This window comes from Balaenoptera ricei, chromosome 7, assembly GCF_028023285.1.
Source record: "Balaenoptera ricei isolate mBalRic1 chromosome 7, mBalRic1.hap2, whole genome shotgun sequence".
NCBI lineage: Eukaryota > Metazoa > Chordata > Mammalia > Artiodactyla > Balaenopteridae > Balaenoptera > Balaenoptera ricei.
In genome coordinates, this window is record NC_082645.1 from 44952183 (window position 1) to 44971173 (window position 18991).

General features: G+C 36.6%; 1 protein-coding gene across 2 annotated transcripts in view; it reads left to right on the forward strand.

Annotated features, from left to right (window-relative positions):
* The first annotated feature begins 322 nt into the window (after window positions 1–322).
* KCNJ3 (potassium inwardly rectifying channel subfamily J member 3) overlaps window positions 323–18991 on the forward strand; it is a 170982-nt gene continuing 152313 nt past the window's right edge. The window contains exons 1-2 of one of the 2 annotated variants that reach the window (XM_059927141.1): window positions 323–1288; window positions 11722–11938. In XM_059927141.1, the coding sequence (XP_059783124.1) occupies window positions 587–1288; window positions 11722–11938 (919 nt within the window). In that variant the 5' untranslated portion in view covers window positions 323–586. Of the gene's footprint in view, window positions 1289–3851; window positions 3921–11721; window positions 11939–18991 lie in introns of those variants that run through there. The other variant, XM_059927143.1, reaches the window with a different exon arrangement.

An 18991-nucleotide genomic window follows, 5' to 3' on the forward strand; every position in this document is an offset into this window, starting at 1 on the left:
ATTTGGGCCAAGAGATAGGAGGCGGGAGCGCCGGAGGGAGCCGGGAGCCGTCCCGCGGGGCGGGAGACCGGGGAGCGGCGGGGAGGGGGGGAGGGTCTGGTCCGAGCAGGTAGCGCCGCTTCGGCAGCCCGGCGAGTTGGCAGGTGGGGTGGAACTCGCTTGTCAACTCATCAATCTTAAAACAGTCAGTTTGGGAGCGCTGCAGGATAGTCAGGAGGGCTGCGGGAAAGCAAGAGGGGGCCCCCGGGATGCCGGTGGTGAGGGAAGAAAAGAGAGGCCTCGAAAAGCTTGGGGGCACATTTGCGCTCGGGTTCCTGGTCCTTGCAGCCCTCCTGCCTTGAGTGTGGGAGCACACTTTTTTTGTTTTAAGACTCAGCGTGGAGAGAAAGCCTCCGTCCCAGGGGAGGAGAGGCGTCTGCGGGGGGGCAGAGACCGCAGCTACCTGCCGGGTGCGCCCCCCGCCCCAGGCACGCCGGCGTTCGTCCCCCCTTTCTCTCCCGCTCCCACCTCCTCATTGGTGCTGGTTTGCAGCGCTCGGCTCCTGCGCCTTCGCTTCGCGTTTGAATCTGGCTCGCCCCTCCGTATTATGTCTGCACTCCGAAGGAAATTTGGGGACGATTACCAGGTAGTGACGACCTCGTCCAGCGGCTCGGGCTTGCAGCCCCAGGGGCCGGGCCAGGGCCCGCAGCAGCAGCTTGTGCCCAAGAAGAAGCGACAGCGGTTCGTGGACAAGAACGGCCGGTGCAATGTCCAGCACGGCAACCTGGGCAGTGAGACGAGCCGCTACCTCTCGGACCTCTTCACCACCCTGGTGGACCTCAAGTGGCGCTGGAACCTCTTCATCTTCATTCTCACCTACACCGTGGCCTGGCTCTTCATGGCGTCCATGTGGTGGGTGATTGCCTACACTCGGGGCGACCTGAACAAAGCCCACGTCGGCAACTACACGCCCTGCGTGGCCAATGTCTATAACTTCCCTTCGGCCTTCCTCTTCTTCATCGAGACCGAGGCCACCATCGGCTATGGCTACCGCTACATCACCGACAAGTGCCCCGAGGGCATCATCCTCTTCCTCTTTCAGTCTATTCTCGGCTCCATCGTGGACGCCTTCCTCATAGGCTGCATGTTCATCAAGATGTCCCAGCCCAAGAAGCGCGCGGAGACCCTGATGTTTAGTGAGCACGCGGTGATCTCTATGAGGGACGGAAAACTCACGCTCATGTTCCGAGTGGGCAACCTGCGCAACAGCCATATGGTCTCCGCGCAGATCCGCTGTAAGCTGCTCAAAGTAAGTGCTACCCGCCCCCTCCCCACCTGGCGACTGCCAGCCCGCAAACCCGGGAATTAACTCACCTGAGAGCCACCCTCAGGCTCCAAGTCTTGCCTAACGCCCCAGGTAAACTTCCTTGTTTGGGAGCTGGGGAGGGGGTGGGGGACTGGGCAAAGAGAGTACAACCGACGGTTCTGTTCTTTTCCCACCCACTCTCGTGCTCTTATTTATTTTATTTTATTCTTATTTATATTCATCGGATGTATTTGTGTCACTTTCTGGAGGCTCCTGGACCTCTGAGCTACACGAGTGCCCTGTTCTCCTTCCTACCCTTGCTGCTTTGCTCTTTAGAGAGCTTTTGAGTTGTTGTCAATAGGCTACTCCAGTAAACTTGAAGTATTAAAACTGAACAGCTTTGAGTTTGAAGAAAAAGGTGCTGAGATTGCTTTAATTTTCACTTAGGGCTTTTCTTTCTTTCTTTTTCATAATTTCTTTTTTTTCCCCCTAGTAGTATTTAGCAGGTGGATTATTCCTTCAGACCCAAGAACATTGATTCTAACTCTATCTGTGGTCATCATTTTTTAACAAGTACCCAAACCAGAGAAGCAGTTTATAAAGTGGAAAAACAACACCTGGTTGTTTTCAAGTTTTATTTTTACCAAATATTTTCCTAGAGAAATATTCTGTGAAAGCGTGAGTGCTTTTCCTGTAGAGTCTCTTATTAATTTTATTCTTAATTGCCTGTTTCTATGAAGCCTTTGTCAATTACAGATTTCACTTGAAGCTTTTCAGCATCCATTAAAGAAGATTGCTTCCTACCATCAGCAGTGTAAATGCTAAAAGAAATTGCTCATGGAGTGATTATTAAAGCAAGGCCCATCTAGTCGTTAGAGGGCACCACTACAAACAAGAAGAGAAGCCCACTCTAATCACTCACCCAATTAGAGTCTGGGAATGAGGGATACAAGCCCAGTTCTCTATGTGTTATTTACAATCCATCTTTTTGAGGGATTTGCCTTAGATAGTTTTCAAATGTTCATAAATTGAAAAGATGACCTCAATACAGTCTTAAAAATTTATCTGAGATTGCATGGAAAAACCATAGCCCCATTCAGAACTCAGCATTAATAAAATGAAAATCTGAAATATTTAAGTTGAGATTTTGCCTTTGAGATTTCAATTTTACTCTACAGGTCTTTATCGTTTTACACAGCCTCAGTTTATATGGTAGTTAAAAGTGGTCCAATGTGCTTTAAAAAAAATTTGGCTCTTGTGTCATTTTCATTACTCATTTACAAGGTCTTACCCTAATTATTCTTGACCATCTTGCTCAGTATAGTGTTGGACTTAAAGCAGCTCAGTTGTGCTGTCACTCCACATCATATACATATTTACTATGCTACAGACAGTAAACAAACTAATTGTGTATAGCTTACTGGAAAATTTTCAACCTGGTTCTGCTGTATATGTTAATTAAGATAATTGTGAATAAATAATTTGAGTAGATCATATTCTTTATAATTAACTCCAATGGGCTGCATGTAATTTTTTTTTTGTTTTAATTTAACTTAGTATATCATGCTATGGACCACATTTGAACTGAGTTGTTTGGATCAGGCTAAACATGTTGTAGACATGTTTGTTGCAGGGGTGTTTGTTGTATGTGCCTATTTCTATGAATAGAACAAGATATATAACCTCTCTTTTTAGGTTAGGCCTACCAGCAACACTTTGTAAATGTAGTGCAAAAGTCTCTGGCGTGGAATCCATGTTCATGTGTCACTTTGAGATTTTTACTGAGGAGTAGTTTATCATCTTGATTGGTGTATTGGAAACTTAAAATTAGACTTTAAAGGTCAGTTATTGCTGTTCTCTAGTTTTTCAAACATATAAATACATTTATTAAAACAAATATCTTTTTGAGGAAACATATTTAGATGTTTTTAGACTATCAGATTTTATTTTAATAGTCAGAAATAATTAGAATTAATCTACATAGTAGGTTTTGTTTTTTGTTTTTGTTTTTTTACAAAGTTGTAGTGAATCTGAAGCACCCAGTGTCTACACTGGTTCAGGACACTGATAGTGATTTTTATGCAAGTACCACATATACCACAAGGAGTGTCCTGATCAAACAAAAAAAAGATTTCCATTGTTGGCAAACTTGGAGCAAGGTGCTATATTAACACAAGGTGATAAAAACATCTAATTAAAACAATATGTATAATGTTCTTATAAAATTATTTACTTTTGATTTGTTGGGAAGATGTCAGTGCTAAAAGTAAAAATAATTGGCATGTGGAGTCAATTTATATTTAAACAAAATTATGGTGCAATTCTGTCCTGCTTTTTTTGTGAGGGGAGAGGGTTGATCAGTGGCAGCTCTTCATCCAACCAGTTACTGGAGTTTGCTTGAAGTTGATTTGTCCTGTAGCCATGGTGATTAAAATGAATTCTCATAGCTCTTGTCATGTCCTTAGACTTCATTTAAAAGGAGCCATGTTTTATTAGGAAACTAATAACATTCAGCAAAATTAGAGGGAAGATTTGCCTTTAATAAGTGACTCTCATTTTCTTTTAGGGACTGAGATGAAGTGACCCAAAACAGCCAACTATATTTTTAAAGAGAAGCTATACCAAGATCTTAAAGCAGTAGTATTTTGATATTGGTCTTATACATCCTTACTAAATATTATTACACATATTCAGTTTCTTCTCTTAACCCATGTTTGACATTTTAAATGTAAAATTTATGTATCTTTAATACAGAGAAATACATAGAATTTTAAGGCAGCAAAACCATAATATTTAATAATAGTAATTAGAGTCTATATGAGTTCTTCCTATTACCTAATTTAATTTCATTTATATTTTTCTATTGCTGTTTTCTTATTTGCTGAATAAAAGCTTATTTATCAGTATTAATATAAGAATTATATTTGATGATTTAAAGCACTTCTATTCTTGTAAAGAATAGAAAAGTAAGAACATGCGTATGGCTTTCTAATCCTTGCTACTGTGAAGTTTTCTGTGCATTTTCTTTTTTTTTTTTGAATTCTGTGTCTTGATGGAAGTTTTTCTCTTATAACTTCTCTAATTTTTAATTGTTGTTAACTTATATGAAAGCAAATTTTATTTCAACTCTATTCCTGTCTTCCAAGCTTGCAAATACTGAAATTTATTTCAATATTTAATTATAGATTTTCCAACTTAATGCCTGGAGCGATCAGTCCTTTTTCTACTTAGAAAAAAAGAAAGCAGATTACATAAAAATTTAAGAATATAATTGGAAGTTATTCTTTAAAATTTATAGTTATTATGAATACAACTATAGAAAGCTCTTTTAAGATGAATGTTCTTTCTCTTTTCCTCTTTTCATCCCCATGTTGATGTTTTATTTGAATTTTCAATTTATTTTAGTTGTCTTTTTTTTTAACCTAAAATATAGGAACTAATGAATAGCATGGTCATGTTAAGTTAATACAACATCCAGTTTAAAATTTTAATAAAAATGCCTGGATTAAGGAGTTGAGACTAATGGTTGATACATTGGACCCTGTAATTCAGTGTTGGGTTTAAAGGATTTGGAAATCTCACCCCTTCCTACAAATCTAATACTAATGGTTGACTGGCCTAGATTTCCATCTTATTAGGGAAAGATTTAAACTTTTTGATACATTATTCAAGAATTTGCACACTTATTATCCAGAAGCCATCACAGTTACATGTATACATATGTGTGTGTATATATATATGTAGACACTCAGTCAAACCTTATTTACATAAAGTAAACATAAAATCAATTATTGTTAGATCCATATTTTGAAATTAAGAGGTAAGGATAAATTTTTCTCATAGAAGTATAATTTTATATCTTCATATTTTTATTCATGGCATATAGTCATCGTCTTCCTTTCCTAGGATGTCAGCTATGCAACCCTTAACTTTCACCTAATGAAAGGTAATGATGCCCAGTTATCTTCTAATATATCACATACATTATTTTTATACTCATCTTTTCTATTCTCCATTTATATGGATACTCAAAATTGGATGCTATCTAGTTTCCTCATATGAATGTGATCCAGTGCAGATGCAATAAAAACCAAAATTGCATCTGCAAAACTAACAAGCTCGTCATTCCCTTCATATACCTTAATATTTTGTTAATCTTTTCACCACAGTGATTCCTGGACCACTTGATTCCTGATTTTTTTCATATATTTATTAGTTTGTCTTCTTTCCATACCTTGCACTTTAATGCAATTATGGTTTTGACTCTATATGACCCTATTTTGTATGACTGACTCTTCTCTCCAATTGGTCTTGGTCAATTTGCACTTCGTTTTAATCTTGAGATCATTAGTTATCTCCTTGAAAAAATTAATTCACAAGTGAATATCTATTAAAAAACTCTTCTTCCGAACATCATACAAGTGGTTAGTAAAAAGATTCAAGGAGTCTAAGACTGAGTACCCCAGAACTCTTGGGGCTAGATCTTGTAATGGTCAGTGGGTTTTTTTAGGTGGGTTTATTATGTCTTTAAAAAAAAAAAAAGTACAGTTTCTATGTAGTCTAGCTTTGCTTTCTCTGACACAAGTACAATAATTCTGTAATAGGTATAGAACTTGGGTTCTTTTTAAAGACTGTGATTACTATTCTTCTTTTAAATAGTAGTAATATGTTGTTTTGTTTGTTTTGTTTTTTATTTTTCATATGGTTCCTGAAAAAGACAGGGTGGCTTGTGCTCAGGGGAATACAGTGTGAACAGAAATAAGGACATAAAGACCCAAAAATAAACAGTAGTAGGTAAGAACAAATGATGAAGAGAAGCAGGAAAAAGCACATGGTGGATTTGAGGGTGTTTGGTGAGTAGGAGGGGAATGTGCAAGTAGGGTTGCAAATCCTGTCCACAGTTATTATAAATTCCATAAAAAGTCCTCAAGGAATTATAAAGCTGTTCTTTCATTTAAATGGTACAGAAGCCTCACAAAATTTATTACAAGATAAATTACATTCCATCTATAAGTTACTTTCTTTTCATAAAAGTGAACATATTTTTATGGGATAATTGGCTTAGCATTAAAAATCTTTATTTTAGGCTTGACGTTGGTCATATTTTTTTCCACCTGAGGATTGATGGAATTTCAAACTTAAGGAGTCAAAAGAGGGGAGTTCCCTGGTGGCACAGTGGTTAAGAATCCTCCTGCCAATGCAGGGGACACAGGTTCGAGCCCTGGTCCAGGAAGATCCCACATGCCGCAGAGCAACTAAGCCCATGTGCCACAACTACTGAGCCTGCACTCTAGAGCCCACGAGCCACAATTACTGAGCCCGCGTGTCTCAACTACTGAAACCTGCGTGTCTAGAGCCCGTGCTCCGCAACAAGAGAAGCCACTGCAACGAGAAGCCCGCGCACCGCACCGAGGAGTAGCCCTCGCTTGCCGCAACTAGAGAAAGCCCGTGCCCAGCAACGAAGACCCAAAGCAGCCAAAAATAAATAAATAAATTTATAAGAAGTCAAAAGAAATGTACAACTGTAGAAAGTCCAGATGAAATTCTAGGTTCACACTTTCTTCTGCCTGACTTTAATTTTGGTCTGAGTCCCAAAATCATTGCCAGAAATGCTTTGAGTCACAAGGCATTGTTGTTCTTTATCCTGGTACCTGCTTTTGGCTCATTTCCAAATTTTAGATTCCACATAGTACTCTAACCTCATTGCATGTAATTTTCTTTCTGACTTCAGCATATATTCAACACACACACACACACACACACACACACATTGCACATTTAAAGAGGAGAAGTGACATTACAGATAAAATGGTGGGGAAGTGGGAGGCAAGAAGGGCTGCCCTCTCTGTCTTCAACTACATTTTCCTTCTTTTCCTTTCTGGACCACTGGCCCTCATTACCTTTTCCAGTAGGTACGTGTGAAAAGTGGTGGGGAGTGGATCACGCCTTAGAATATTATGGAAGTACATCTCAAGTCAGATGTGAGAGATTAATTTTTTTTTTTTTCAAAATTCCCCTAGCTTCCCTCCGAGCTAGGAAAGAGCACAATGGCTATAATTAGAACACAGTAATGGGTTGGAGAGATGGGAGAAAGGCAGCAAAGAGATTGATTGTATTGGTGAAGTGTGTCCCTGCTGAATGAATGTGGGCAACTGATCACAAATCTCCCAGAAGGAGGATAGCGAAATGTGGATCTACTTACGCCAAGGGCAGTTCTAAATGTGTATCCCAGAGCGGTGTGTGTGTGTGTGTGTGTGTGTGTGTGTGTGTGTGTCTTTGTCTTTGGATACATACGCTACAGTCCTTTATCTGTAATAAGAAAGCTATTTGTCTGTAAAGTACATGATGATAATAATCCCTTCCAGGCATCTGTGACTTTTGATTCCTTTTCCACCTGTAGTCAGAAGTTGTAATTTATTATCTTGCAGGCCTTTTTGGTCCCTAAGGGAGTTCAAAGTCATTTGACATTAGCTGCTTCTTTGAAATTAGTACATGTGACTATAAAATGAGGCACAAACCTTAAGTTCTAGACATATATCCATGTGGCATATAATTAAAGTGTGTGTAATAGAAATACTACATTTCAATAGCAATATCTTTATTACAAAGAATAACTTAGACATTATTGCCAAAATCTAAATTGCACACAATCATTTCAAAAAATCCAGGAGGTTCTACTTATAATGTTTTTGGACAATAAATTTAAACAAACTTTATGCCTTAGAGTTCCTTGATTTTTGTCTTAACTCTCAGAATTTACTATAATGCAACCGACCAGAAAGTCTTTAAAATGGCAGAAAAATCTTTATTTCCTTCCCCAAAATATTTCATACAATTGATAATAAAAGTTGTATGTTAAGTTATTCTCAAGTGCTAGTGTTTTCAAATTATGTTCTAAATTTTTAAGAATTACCAATTTTCCATGAACTGTTTTCCCTTCCGCCTTTTCCCCACTTATTTATTCAATAGTTTCAAGATTCTAAATGATTATTTCATCAAGTAAAGTCAACCTTAGAAATTTTAATAATTTATTGCATCACTCTTCACCTTAAACAATTGTTTAGAATTGTTGTTGATCTCGACCGTATCTATTTATGTATTATCCAGGAAAAGATCATGGCTCTGTGTTCCCTTTTGGAATTAGGAGTCTTATAGAACCAGAGGAGATAATGTAGACCAGGGGCAAACTGCTCTACTAATGAAAGATTTCTTCTTTTATCATAATTCTTAAGATGACATAATAAATAAAGGTTAAATTGGTTTTTAACTACATTTTTTTCTGCCTATTATCAAAATTTCTGGGTGAAATATGGTAATTGGTATCTAAATAAGAGAACTAGAAATGGATGAAATATCATTGCTACTGATTTATTACATACTCAAGGTACAGATCACAGTTTAATTTTATAAAGGCACATCCATAACTCCTCTTTTTCCTTTGTATCTTTTATGTATGTGTTACAGTTCCTTGAACAAAAGTTCTCTAACTCCACTTACACAAGTTGAGAGACTATAACTAACATAGGCTTCTTTTCCCCCCTTGTTCCAGAAAAATCTCTGGAATTGCCCCAGAATTAGAAAAGCCTAGATTGGAATTCCTTGTAAACCTAGAGTAGAATGTGCATGCTTCTGCAAGTGTATTTGGTAGATATATGTCAGGTTCTGGAACATCGTATTTGGCTGAGTATTGATAAGATAACCTTGCTCTGCCCAGGAGCTCAGACTTCAAACAATTCCAGTGCTCCAGGCACCTGCCAAACACCCTTCACTCCTCTAAACAGAAAAGCTTTCTCTTTAACTCACAGTGAGTAATAGGCTTCCCAGTCTATTACAGAGTCAGAGAAGCAAACAAAAATCAGGGAGGTAAGCATATTGATAGTTGAAATATCTGTTGGGCTAACAAAAAGGAAGAAGAAGTGAAAGATAAGATTGTGGATATATGTAGTACCTCAGAGTCATTTAAAGTAAGATTAAATTTATCCACTGGAAAATAATTATCAGAGAATATGTAGGGAATTTCACTTATCGGAAAAAGATATAAGTGTGGAAAACATCTTTCAAAGAAATGAAGTACTGCTTTCCCCATAGTATCACAAAATAGGTGCAGTTGTCAACTTTGTTTCTGCCAAGACTTGGATAGGATATAAAGCATTTGGGAAGGAGTATAGGCATAATTTTGAGTATATGGAACACATTTTTAAAATCGGAAGATAACGTGGAGTCTGGAACGTTATGGACGTTAATGGAACAGATTCATGCATATTTAAGTCTAAATTACCTACATATGAATTAACTGCTTTGCTAAAAATAAAATATTTCTTATTCTAGGTTGGCATTCTCCTGATAACCTATCTGTTTCTAGGCCACTTCTTTTCATGGGTTATTGAATGAGCAGAGGATATAGAAGCTAAAGGCTACTCTAAGAATGAGGTGCAAGTATAAATAACAAATATATAAGTAAGGGAGATGAATTTTAGCCTTGGTGTACGTATATAAAAATTAGAAAAATATATCTTCTTTGGGGGAAATTATTTTAAAATAAATGGGAAACTGAGTTTAAAAATTATGTTTTTGAACATTTTTATTTCATGCAGAAAAAGCAGAGCTTAGAATAGTTGGTAAAATGACCCAAATTCTGATCATTAATTATAAATGTCAGAATACCACCTTGTGTTTATATAGCACCTGTTTCTTAGTAGGTGAGAGAACAATGACCCAGGATTTTTGTTTTTATTTATTTTTGTTTTGTGTTTGACTTTTATTTTGTTACATTAATCAATACATGTTATACAACTGTGTATTTGCAAAGATGCTGGTCTCATCTGTATTTTACCAATTTGAGAATATATACAGAAAGATAAATGAATTCTACTGGCTTAGAGATGACTAGTTTTCTCCAACATTGGTTGTTAGAGCTGCTGTTTTTATTTTTGCACCATCAGGTTTTTCCATGTTTTTTTTTTTTTTCTTGTCAGTAATCATTTTCTTCTTCTTTTTAAATTTTTAATCAACTAGTAATAAGGCAGAGAAGAAAAATAGTCTCAATATTTTCATTGGACTTTTTTTCTACACAAATAAAACTCCTGAGTATCACTAATTACAAAGTAGCCTCTCTAATTGACTAGTTCTGCTTTTGAGACTCTGCAATTGCTGCGGTAACAATTTGCCACCAACTTGGAACTCTTGGTTTTGTTTTGCTGTGGAGGACAGCTTACTAAACCATATTTTTCAGTGTTTTCAGGCTCGTTTACAAAGCCAGTGTCTTTCCGGGAACTCTGAAAGTAAGGATTTTGTCTTCAATCTACCGATTCATTGGACAGACCAGTGTTGCAGAGTCTGTTTTGTTTATTAAATTTGCTTTGCAAAGAGTCTCTTAAGATATATTGGATTCTTCCAAACCCCATTCAACCGGCAGCAAGCCTCCCTCCACCCTGATTTTGTTAACCCAGCTTTTATTTTACCAGCATTATCATATAAACTTGAATATTTGCTTATCGTGATCCTTATAAGTAACATACATGAAAAATGAATAGAAAAGAAAGATAAGTTTATTTTCATGGTTTGTTAATTGTTAATAATCACATTTAATTTTTTTTAGCATGCAAGCAGTTTGTTGAATTAAGCTTTACAGTGATTTATACTGATACTGAGTGCCACTGCCATATGAAAGTTTTAGTAAACTACAAGTTTGTCTAATACAGATTTTTTAAACTGCATTTTGATTTAAAGAAATTCAGTTGAGCACAAATTTTCACTAATTTTACAATTCATAAAATAAATAGAGAAATAACTTTAATGCAGTTTATTACTAGTAGTTTGAAAGCCACAAGTTAACAGCATCTGCCTTTATTTTTATTATGTGAGCTGTTGTGTACATAACATTATTCAATATGATAACATCTTCACTATTCTATTGTAGTTTCTATCTATCTGTTACTTTTCAAAGGTCCTGGAAAAATAAATTATTATGTTTGCTTTGTAATAATGCAATAAATCTGTTTTTAAATTATGATCAACCTTTTTTAGCTTTAACAAACTCTGTAAGAATTGCCTACTTATTTGCTTTGGGAGGAAAAAACATCTGGCGTATAGTGCATTATCATTTAGTGATTTATGTCAAGCAGTAGCACATATACACTTAGTTCCACAGTTTGTGTTAACAGCCATTGTTGGAGCAGGCATTTCTCCAAAGCTCATGAGTTAGGGACTGGTAATTATAGTAAGTCGTGTATTATAAATAATGCATGTATGTTCCACATGAGCTATGTGGGATTTCGGCCCATTTGCTAGAACATAGCTGCATAATGATTTGTTTGGATTTTGTTGCAGATGATTGATAGTGCAGAATGTTGGCAATGATGTAAATTACTGTTGGGCTGCCTTGCAAATTTCAGTACAAGTGGTGATTTCTTCTCTTTTTCTGTGTGCTTGTCTAGTCTCGGCAGACACCTGAGGGTGAGTTCCTTCCCCTTGATCAACTTGAACTGGATGTAGGTTTTAGTACAGGGGCAGATCAACTTTTTCTTGTTTCCCCCCTCACGATTTGCCACGTGATTGATGCCAAAAGCCCCTTTTATGACCTATCCCAGCGAAGCATGCAAAGTGAACAATTCGAGATTGTCGTCATCCTAGAAGGCATTGTGGAAACAACTGGTGAGTAAAAACATAGATATGTCATGAAGTTTCTTTATTCCATAATAACATTATATTATATGAACAATACCTATCATGGTTTGGGCTAAATGTCTCAGCTCGCAATAATGAAAGTAATGACTTGTCTGTTATTTCTTTGTAACATTAAGTTGATACTGCTTTGAAAATGAAGATTTACTGTTGTAATGATTGCATTTGTAATGTTAACTCAGAAATACTTACTGCAAAAAAAAAAAAAGAAAAGGAAACTGAGATGACTCCTAGAAATGATTATGATGTTCTAGTTTAACTGCAGACTTGGATTTCCTATAATCATATATTTTTTAAAAGATTTAAGGTTAAAATAAATTCAGGGTAATTAGTGAGCAGCCTGAACTCAGCATGCATATTCTTGCCTTAGGGATGGTGATTCGGGTGTCATTGATAGAGCTTTGATATGCTACTATATGCAACCTCAGTGGAAAATTCCCTGTGTGTGTGTGTGTGTGTGTGTGCGCGCACGCGGGCGCGAGCCACACTAAAGTAGCACTTTAATTTCAAAGTGGGTCAGTAGATTTCCCCAGCTGAACCTTGACCAAAAATTTTTTGAAAAGAAATTTTCTTCTTTTTCGGCTTTGGTATAGCGATGTGCAGTATGTTACTTCTTAGGATGTGATATAGCGTTGCTATGCTGCAATACCCACAGTTTGCTACTCTCTGAGGAGAATAAGGTTGGCAAAGGAAAGAAACAATAAATCAGAGTATATTATTTGGGACCTAAGCATTGCCAGTTGGTTTGGAACCTGCTGAATGCTTGAGACTAATAATGGAATATTTACATAATTATATCTATCTATCTTGAGTTTTACCCTTGCTACAAGTAGTGAGAAAGCAAGAAATACTTTAGCTTTTAATTTTTTTCTAACAATATCATTCTAATAATCTTAAAGTGCTAGTTATTATGTAAAAACTATGGCATTGAAAGTAACATCGGCAATGGCATAGATACATTCAAGCCTTATATCAAGGTGGGAGACGTTACATAATGAAAGAATCTCCCACCTTGATATAAAGCTTTGTCCAAGGAGCAGGGGGAGGCAAGCCATTGTAATCTTATCCATCTGTTACGTAACACTGATTTGAAATTTGGGCAAGATACTTAATCTCCGTAAACTTTTTTTCCCATCTCTCTAAAAGGAGAATGATATAATAACCACCTTGAAGCTACCTGTTGTATTACTATTATTTTATTATCATTAGTGCTTCACTTTAAAATTTAAGGATTTTGAAGACAGTGAGTAAATACTTAATTCATCAATCTATATCTGGGATTTGATTTCTGTGGACAATTTCATGGTTTAAATTCTCCAGTTTTTTAACTTAAAATTGAATTGATGTCATAGTATATTTCTAAAATATCATATATTGATAAATAATGAAGCCAATTTATAAAGGCTTCTAGTTCAAGAAATCTTTACATTTAAATTTTAGTTTTTATTTGTCTCATTTATTGAAGTAATAATATATTGTTAGAGCTTAAACAGCAGATGTTTTTATTGATTTATTTTTATAGCATATGGTTCTATCTTTGACACAGCTGGTTATAGTTTATTAATTGCTTATTATTATTCTAATCACTGCCACGAGTGAAGTTTCTGTTTCACTTGACAGTCTTAGAAATCTTTCACTAGTTCTGTCTATCAATCTATCTATCCATCCATCCAACCATTTCTCCTACTTATCTCTGGTTAGTGTGTATTTCTTAAGAATGAGAAAATTTTTCTATAAAATCACAGTGCAATTAAGAAAAAATCAGGATATTAAACAAAGACACAGTGCTATTATTTAGCTCATAGTCTACCTTCCCATTTTATCAGTTGTCCTAGTAGTTTCTATCACAGCCCTTTTTTCCTGGTTCAACGTCAATTTAAGGATTATGCCCTCATTTGTTTACTTGTCTTCTCAGTCTCATGATGAAATAGTTCCTCAGCCTTACTTTGTGTTCTTGACCTTGATGTACTTGAACAGTACAGGCCAGGTATTTTGTAGAATGTCTCTCAATTTGGATTTGTCTGAGGCTTCCTTATTCATTATTTATTTTTTTGATTTTTGACTTCTACATAGGCATCTTAAGGGAATATTGAATCAGGTTGTTTTTAAAATACACCTATGTATTCTTGACTTAACTGATGTGTCTTCATCAGATTTCAGAGGATCATGGTTAGTAAATGATATTCTACATAAAGTCATTTGGAGTTCGTAACATTAAATTATTCATTAGGACTGTAGATTTCATTTTACCATTTTCTGCCCTCTCCCCCCCCTTTTTTTTTTAAAATTATGAACTGGCAGAGACTAGTTTCCACAGAAAATGTGAAAACTTGACTGGAGACTGAATTTCTTATTTAGAGATTGCCTTTTATGGAGAAAAGATTAAAGCCTGCCTCCTCTTAACCTCTTAACTAAGCCTGTTTTCTAGATTTAATATAGCAAGAATAACAGCAAAAACATTACTCATAATTTTTAGAATTTATTTTGTGGAAAATTTATCTGACATTTTGTTTGTGTATATGCCCTAACTGATTAAAGCACACATTTTTCAAACTCTGAAAAATCTGTCTATATTTTCTGACCTCCCTGAGTCTGGTAAAAATAACATAAACATTCTTATGTCCATATGATCATTTAAAGTTATACTGAGATTTATTTAGATTCATTTTTCAGGATGTTTCCTCCTTTATCTTCCCATTCACAATACTTTCTCATAATATTTATTGCTTGGAATAAGACAAATATGATCTTTTGTGATGTTTTGAGACATCAATAATACCATTTTAGCTCCAGTGTTCTTTGTTATACAGGCTTGTGACTAAATGTTTACTCAACAATGTAACTTTCCATCATCATATTTAACATTAAAACACCAAGTTTTTTTTAATCATTCATTCATTCACTAGACAAGTAACTGAATGTATGCTGTGTGCCTGGAAATATTTGAAATACTGGCAATATAGTGGTGACCAAGACAGGCAGAATCCCTTTCCTTATGAAAGTTATATTCTAACTGGAGGAGGAAAACTGCGAAACAAAACAAAAAAATAAATAAGCAAGGTATTATCACATAATAATGTGTCAGGAATAAAAACCAAAACAAAACAAGGTTATGGAACAAAGAGTGCATCCCAGGCTTAGGTTGACGGTTAGGAAAGGTCTCTCTGAGAAGGTGACACCTAAGCGGAGACCTGCCTGTCGAGAAGGACCTCCTGGGCCTGTCTGGAGGGAGAACACAGCAGAGGCTGAGAAACAGCTGGTTCAAGGGTCCTGAGTCGGGAACCAACCTGATTGATTCCAGGAACTAAAAGAAGGCGGTGGTGGTTGGAGCATAGTGAACAATGTGGAGAGTGGGGTGAGGAGAAGTTCGAGAGGTCGGGGGTGAGGTGTGGGTGCACCTCTGCACTACAGATGATTGCATCGCATCAACAGCGAGTGCTGGGATTCGATTCAAAAGCAAAGCCTGCATTTACATGCTAGAGTAATAATTTAGTAATCTCAAACTCTATATAACAAAATAAAACACACATTTTTTCCCCTAGTGGATTGCATGTAGTTTATTTAAAACCCAGTGACCCCAATGCCTAGGGAATGCATAAAACTTTAGACTGTTACCACTTTTTCGTATTAACAGTACTACCCACACGGTCCCCAGCCCCCAAGACAGGCACATAATTGCTCACTTTGCTGCGGTCCTCTAATGAGAATCTTCTGATCTCATTTAGTTTTTGCTTCTTCCCTTCCTGTAGTCTCAGCGGGAGTGATAGTGGTGTTGAGGAGGGGGATGAAAAATTAGAAGCTTTCTCATTTCCTTGAAAGTTTCAGCTTCCAGCTCAGGACTCGCAATAATTACTTTCCCCACTTCCTTGGCAATACTCCTCAGTGATCAGGTTCAGGGATTGTTGCCTTCTTTGCTTCAAATGAGTTGGACTTTCACTTCCAACAAGGAACACAGCATTTGCCTCTTCATGAATAACCTTTGCTTCTTGGCTCACGTAGCAAATTTCTAAACATAGGTTACCTCTAACTGTTGCTCTCTTTGCTGATTCTCCCAGGGGGGAGAGCACTGCTAGAGGCAAACAGCATTGCAGATTTGGCTCATTAGAACTCGATGCTTTCAAACTTCAATCTGCTCTCTGCTGCTATTTGGCAGTCTTCTTAATTGTCTTTTCTGCACTTCCAGGCTCTCTCCCCATGGGATCTATTTTAGACCTTTTCTCTCCTTCCATGCCCCCAGTCCCAGCTGTCCTATCCCTTCCTAGGCCTACTACTCTCCACCTAGTTTATCAAAAAGAATGTGACACTTCAATTTGTATACATTTTTTTTTACTCTCTTTATCCTATTCTCATGGTTGTCTCCCCTTTTTCTTTGCTGGTGTCTGTGAGGAAAATGTCTTTATTCTTCTCCAAAAGCACCTGCTTTACCGTCATGTTTATTACCTGTGACTCAAGCGCCAAGACTTACTATACCTAATACCTAAAATCCCTTTGACTCTCTTTGTTCTCAAACATGTCCAGGTCTTTCTTCATGAAAAACGTAATCCGGTTATTTATTCCTTTATACTCAAGGTTCTTTCTGGGATTCAGAGACACCACATTCTACCTCTCCCTCTTTTTCTGTTTCTTCTAATTTTTATTTTCCAGTTGTTCCTTATACCCTGCATGGCTCCCTCTTATAAATTTTTCCTGGATCTCTGCCCTTGACTTCTTTCCTCTTGAATCTAGACACTCGATTTTTAAAAATGAACCCACAAAGTATGCACAAGTCCATTATTTCTTTTATCTCCAGCTATGAAATCTCTCACCTGCTGTGGCTTTATATATGCCATCAATTTCCAGGACATTTGTCCACTTGGATGTCACTATTTTAATTCAGAGTCAACTTGTCTAAATACCAAGTAATCATCTTACCCTCAAATTACATCCTCGTCTGGAAAGTTTGTCCCTATTAATCATGGCTCTTTTGTCGAAGACCTCCTCCCCTTTTCTTTCTTTTTTACATCCAATTAAGTTGTTCATTCCACAATATCTGTTGAGCACCTATTACAGGCTAAACAGTATTCTAGACCCTGGGGACACATTAGTTAACAAGACACAATTCCTGTTCTTGTGGGTATTTATAATCATATATGGAAATCAGACAGCAAAATGAGGAAGTGCCTCATTTAGAGTGTTAGAAAATAGGTGCTATGGAAAAAAAAGTAAAGCAAGGCAAGAGGGTTTGGGAGTGTAGGGAAGTCAGGGTAGGCTGCAATGAGAAGGTGACATTTAAGCCCAACCAAAGTATCCTGAGTAAAACGAATCCCTTTGCTTTGAAGGGGATTTCAGGTAGAGGTTCAGCAGTTGTAAATGCTCCAAGGGAGCAGGTACCTGGCTTCTGCTCTCTGTTAGTGGTGTCTCTGTAATTCAGCTCTTCCTCTGAAAGTTCACATGATAGTACTTCTAAATCACAGTAGTTGTCTCGGGAATGGATTTAGTATCTGCTTACATGCAGATTGTGCACTACTGAATGTTCACCTGGTGAATGTGCTTACAACACTACTATCATGATATACCTGCGCTCAAAAATCCCTGATGACTGCCAGTCAAAATGCATGTGTTCCTTCCTGAGACAGTTAGGCTGCCCTGCTTACTGTAATATCCATACACTGGGGCTCACTGTTGATTCCCATGCCTGCGATAATACCATTTTCACCACCTAGGATAGCATTTCTGTCTTCTCTTACATGGCATAAGAACTGCCATATTTGTTCAGTCTTCTCTGGGCACTTTAGTCCATGTGCTTTCCTTTAATCACTTATTTAAAACACTGTTTTTTACTATGAAGGGGCTATTAAATACATGCTCATTATAGAAAAAAATTTAAAAATACAAATATGCAAAATAAAAACCTTACTCTTATTTTCAGCTACTATACCGTTAATGTATTGGTCATTAACCTTTCAGGTGTCTGTATTCAGATATATTGTTATATTATGCTACATGTACTGTTTTATAACTTGCTTTATTGTATAATATCTTTTTAACCTCTTTCATGTCAAATTACAGTTCTACACCATTCATCTTAATGGCTTTATTGTATGCCAATTATGTATCTGTCTTAATTTTTATTACCTATCTCTTGTCTGGAATTTTTAGGCATTTCCTTTTTAATGAGATACTCTATAGTCCATAGTTTAAATTTATTTACCACCAACTTTACTATTTTATATAAATTCCTAAAGATGGAATTCCTAGGTAAAGGGACATATACATCTGTTGGTCTTTAATATCTATTTCAGGGTTGCTATACAGAAAGTTGGTACCAATTTACAACTGGCTATGAAGGTGCCTATTTCCTCATACCCTTGCCAACAATGGATATTATAATTGGGTTCATTTTTGTCTATTTGACATTATTTTATTCTTTTTGATTACTAGCAAGGTTGAAATTATGGTATCTATTGGCTATGAATTTTATTTCATGAATTCTCAGTCACTATTGCTCATTTTGCTTCCAATTTATTACTTGCATAAATTGCTTATAAAATTAGCACATTATTTTGAAAAACCCTGTCCCTAATAGTCTGTCTACTATTATTAAAATAATTTCTTTATATATACATGTATAATTTTTTCACATTCATTTCTTATGTGCTTTATTACATCTCCAGATAAACTGTAAACTGCCAAGATTGACTGAGGACTTTGTTTTGAGGCTGTATTTTTTTTAAATGTATATCATAGGTTGCAGAAAGTAGTAGATACCAGTAAACACTTCTGATCTGTTTGTTGTTATTTTAAACTGATTTTAATAGAGTTGCTCTCTTTTTATAAGCTTGCTTTCTAAGTCATAAATTGTTTTCTTATAGGAAATTGATCAACAAATGCTTGTTGATTATCCGTATTATAGTAGGTGTAATATAGTACAAAGATGATTAAGGAGGAAGCCCACAGTCCAAAGGGAGAAAGAAGTTGAGCTAAACTGAGTGTTAGCAATATGTGCTCAAACAGATGTTATGTCACGCTACAGTATAGGCCTAG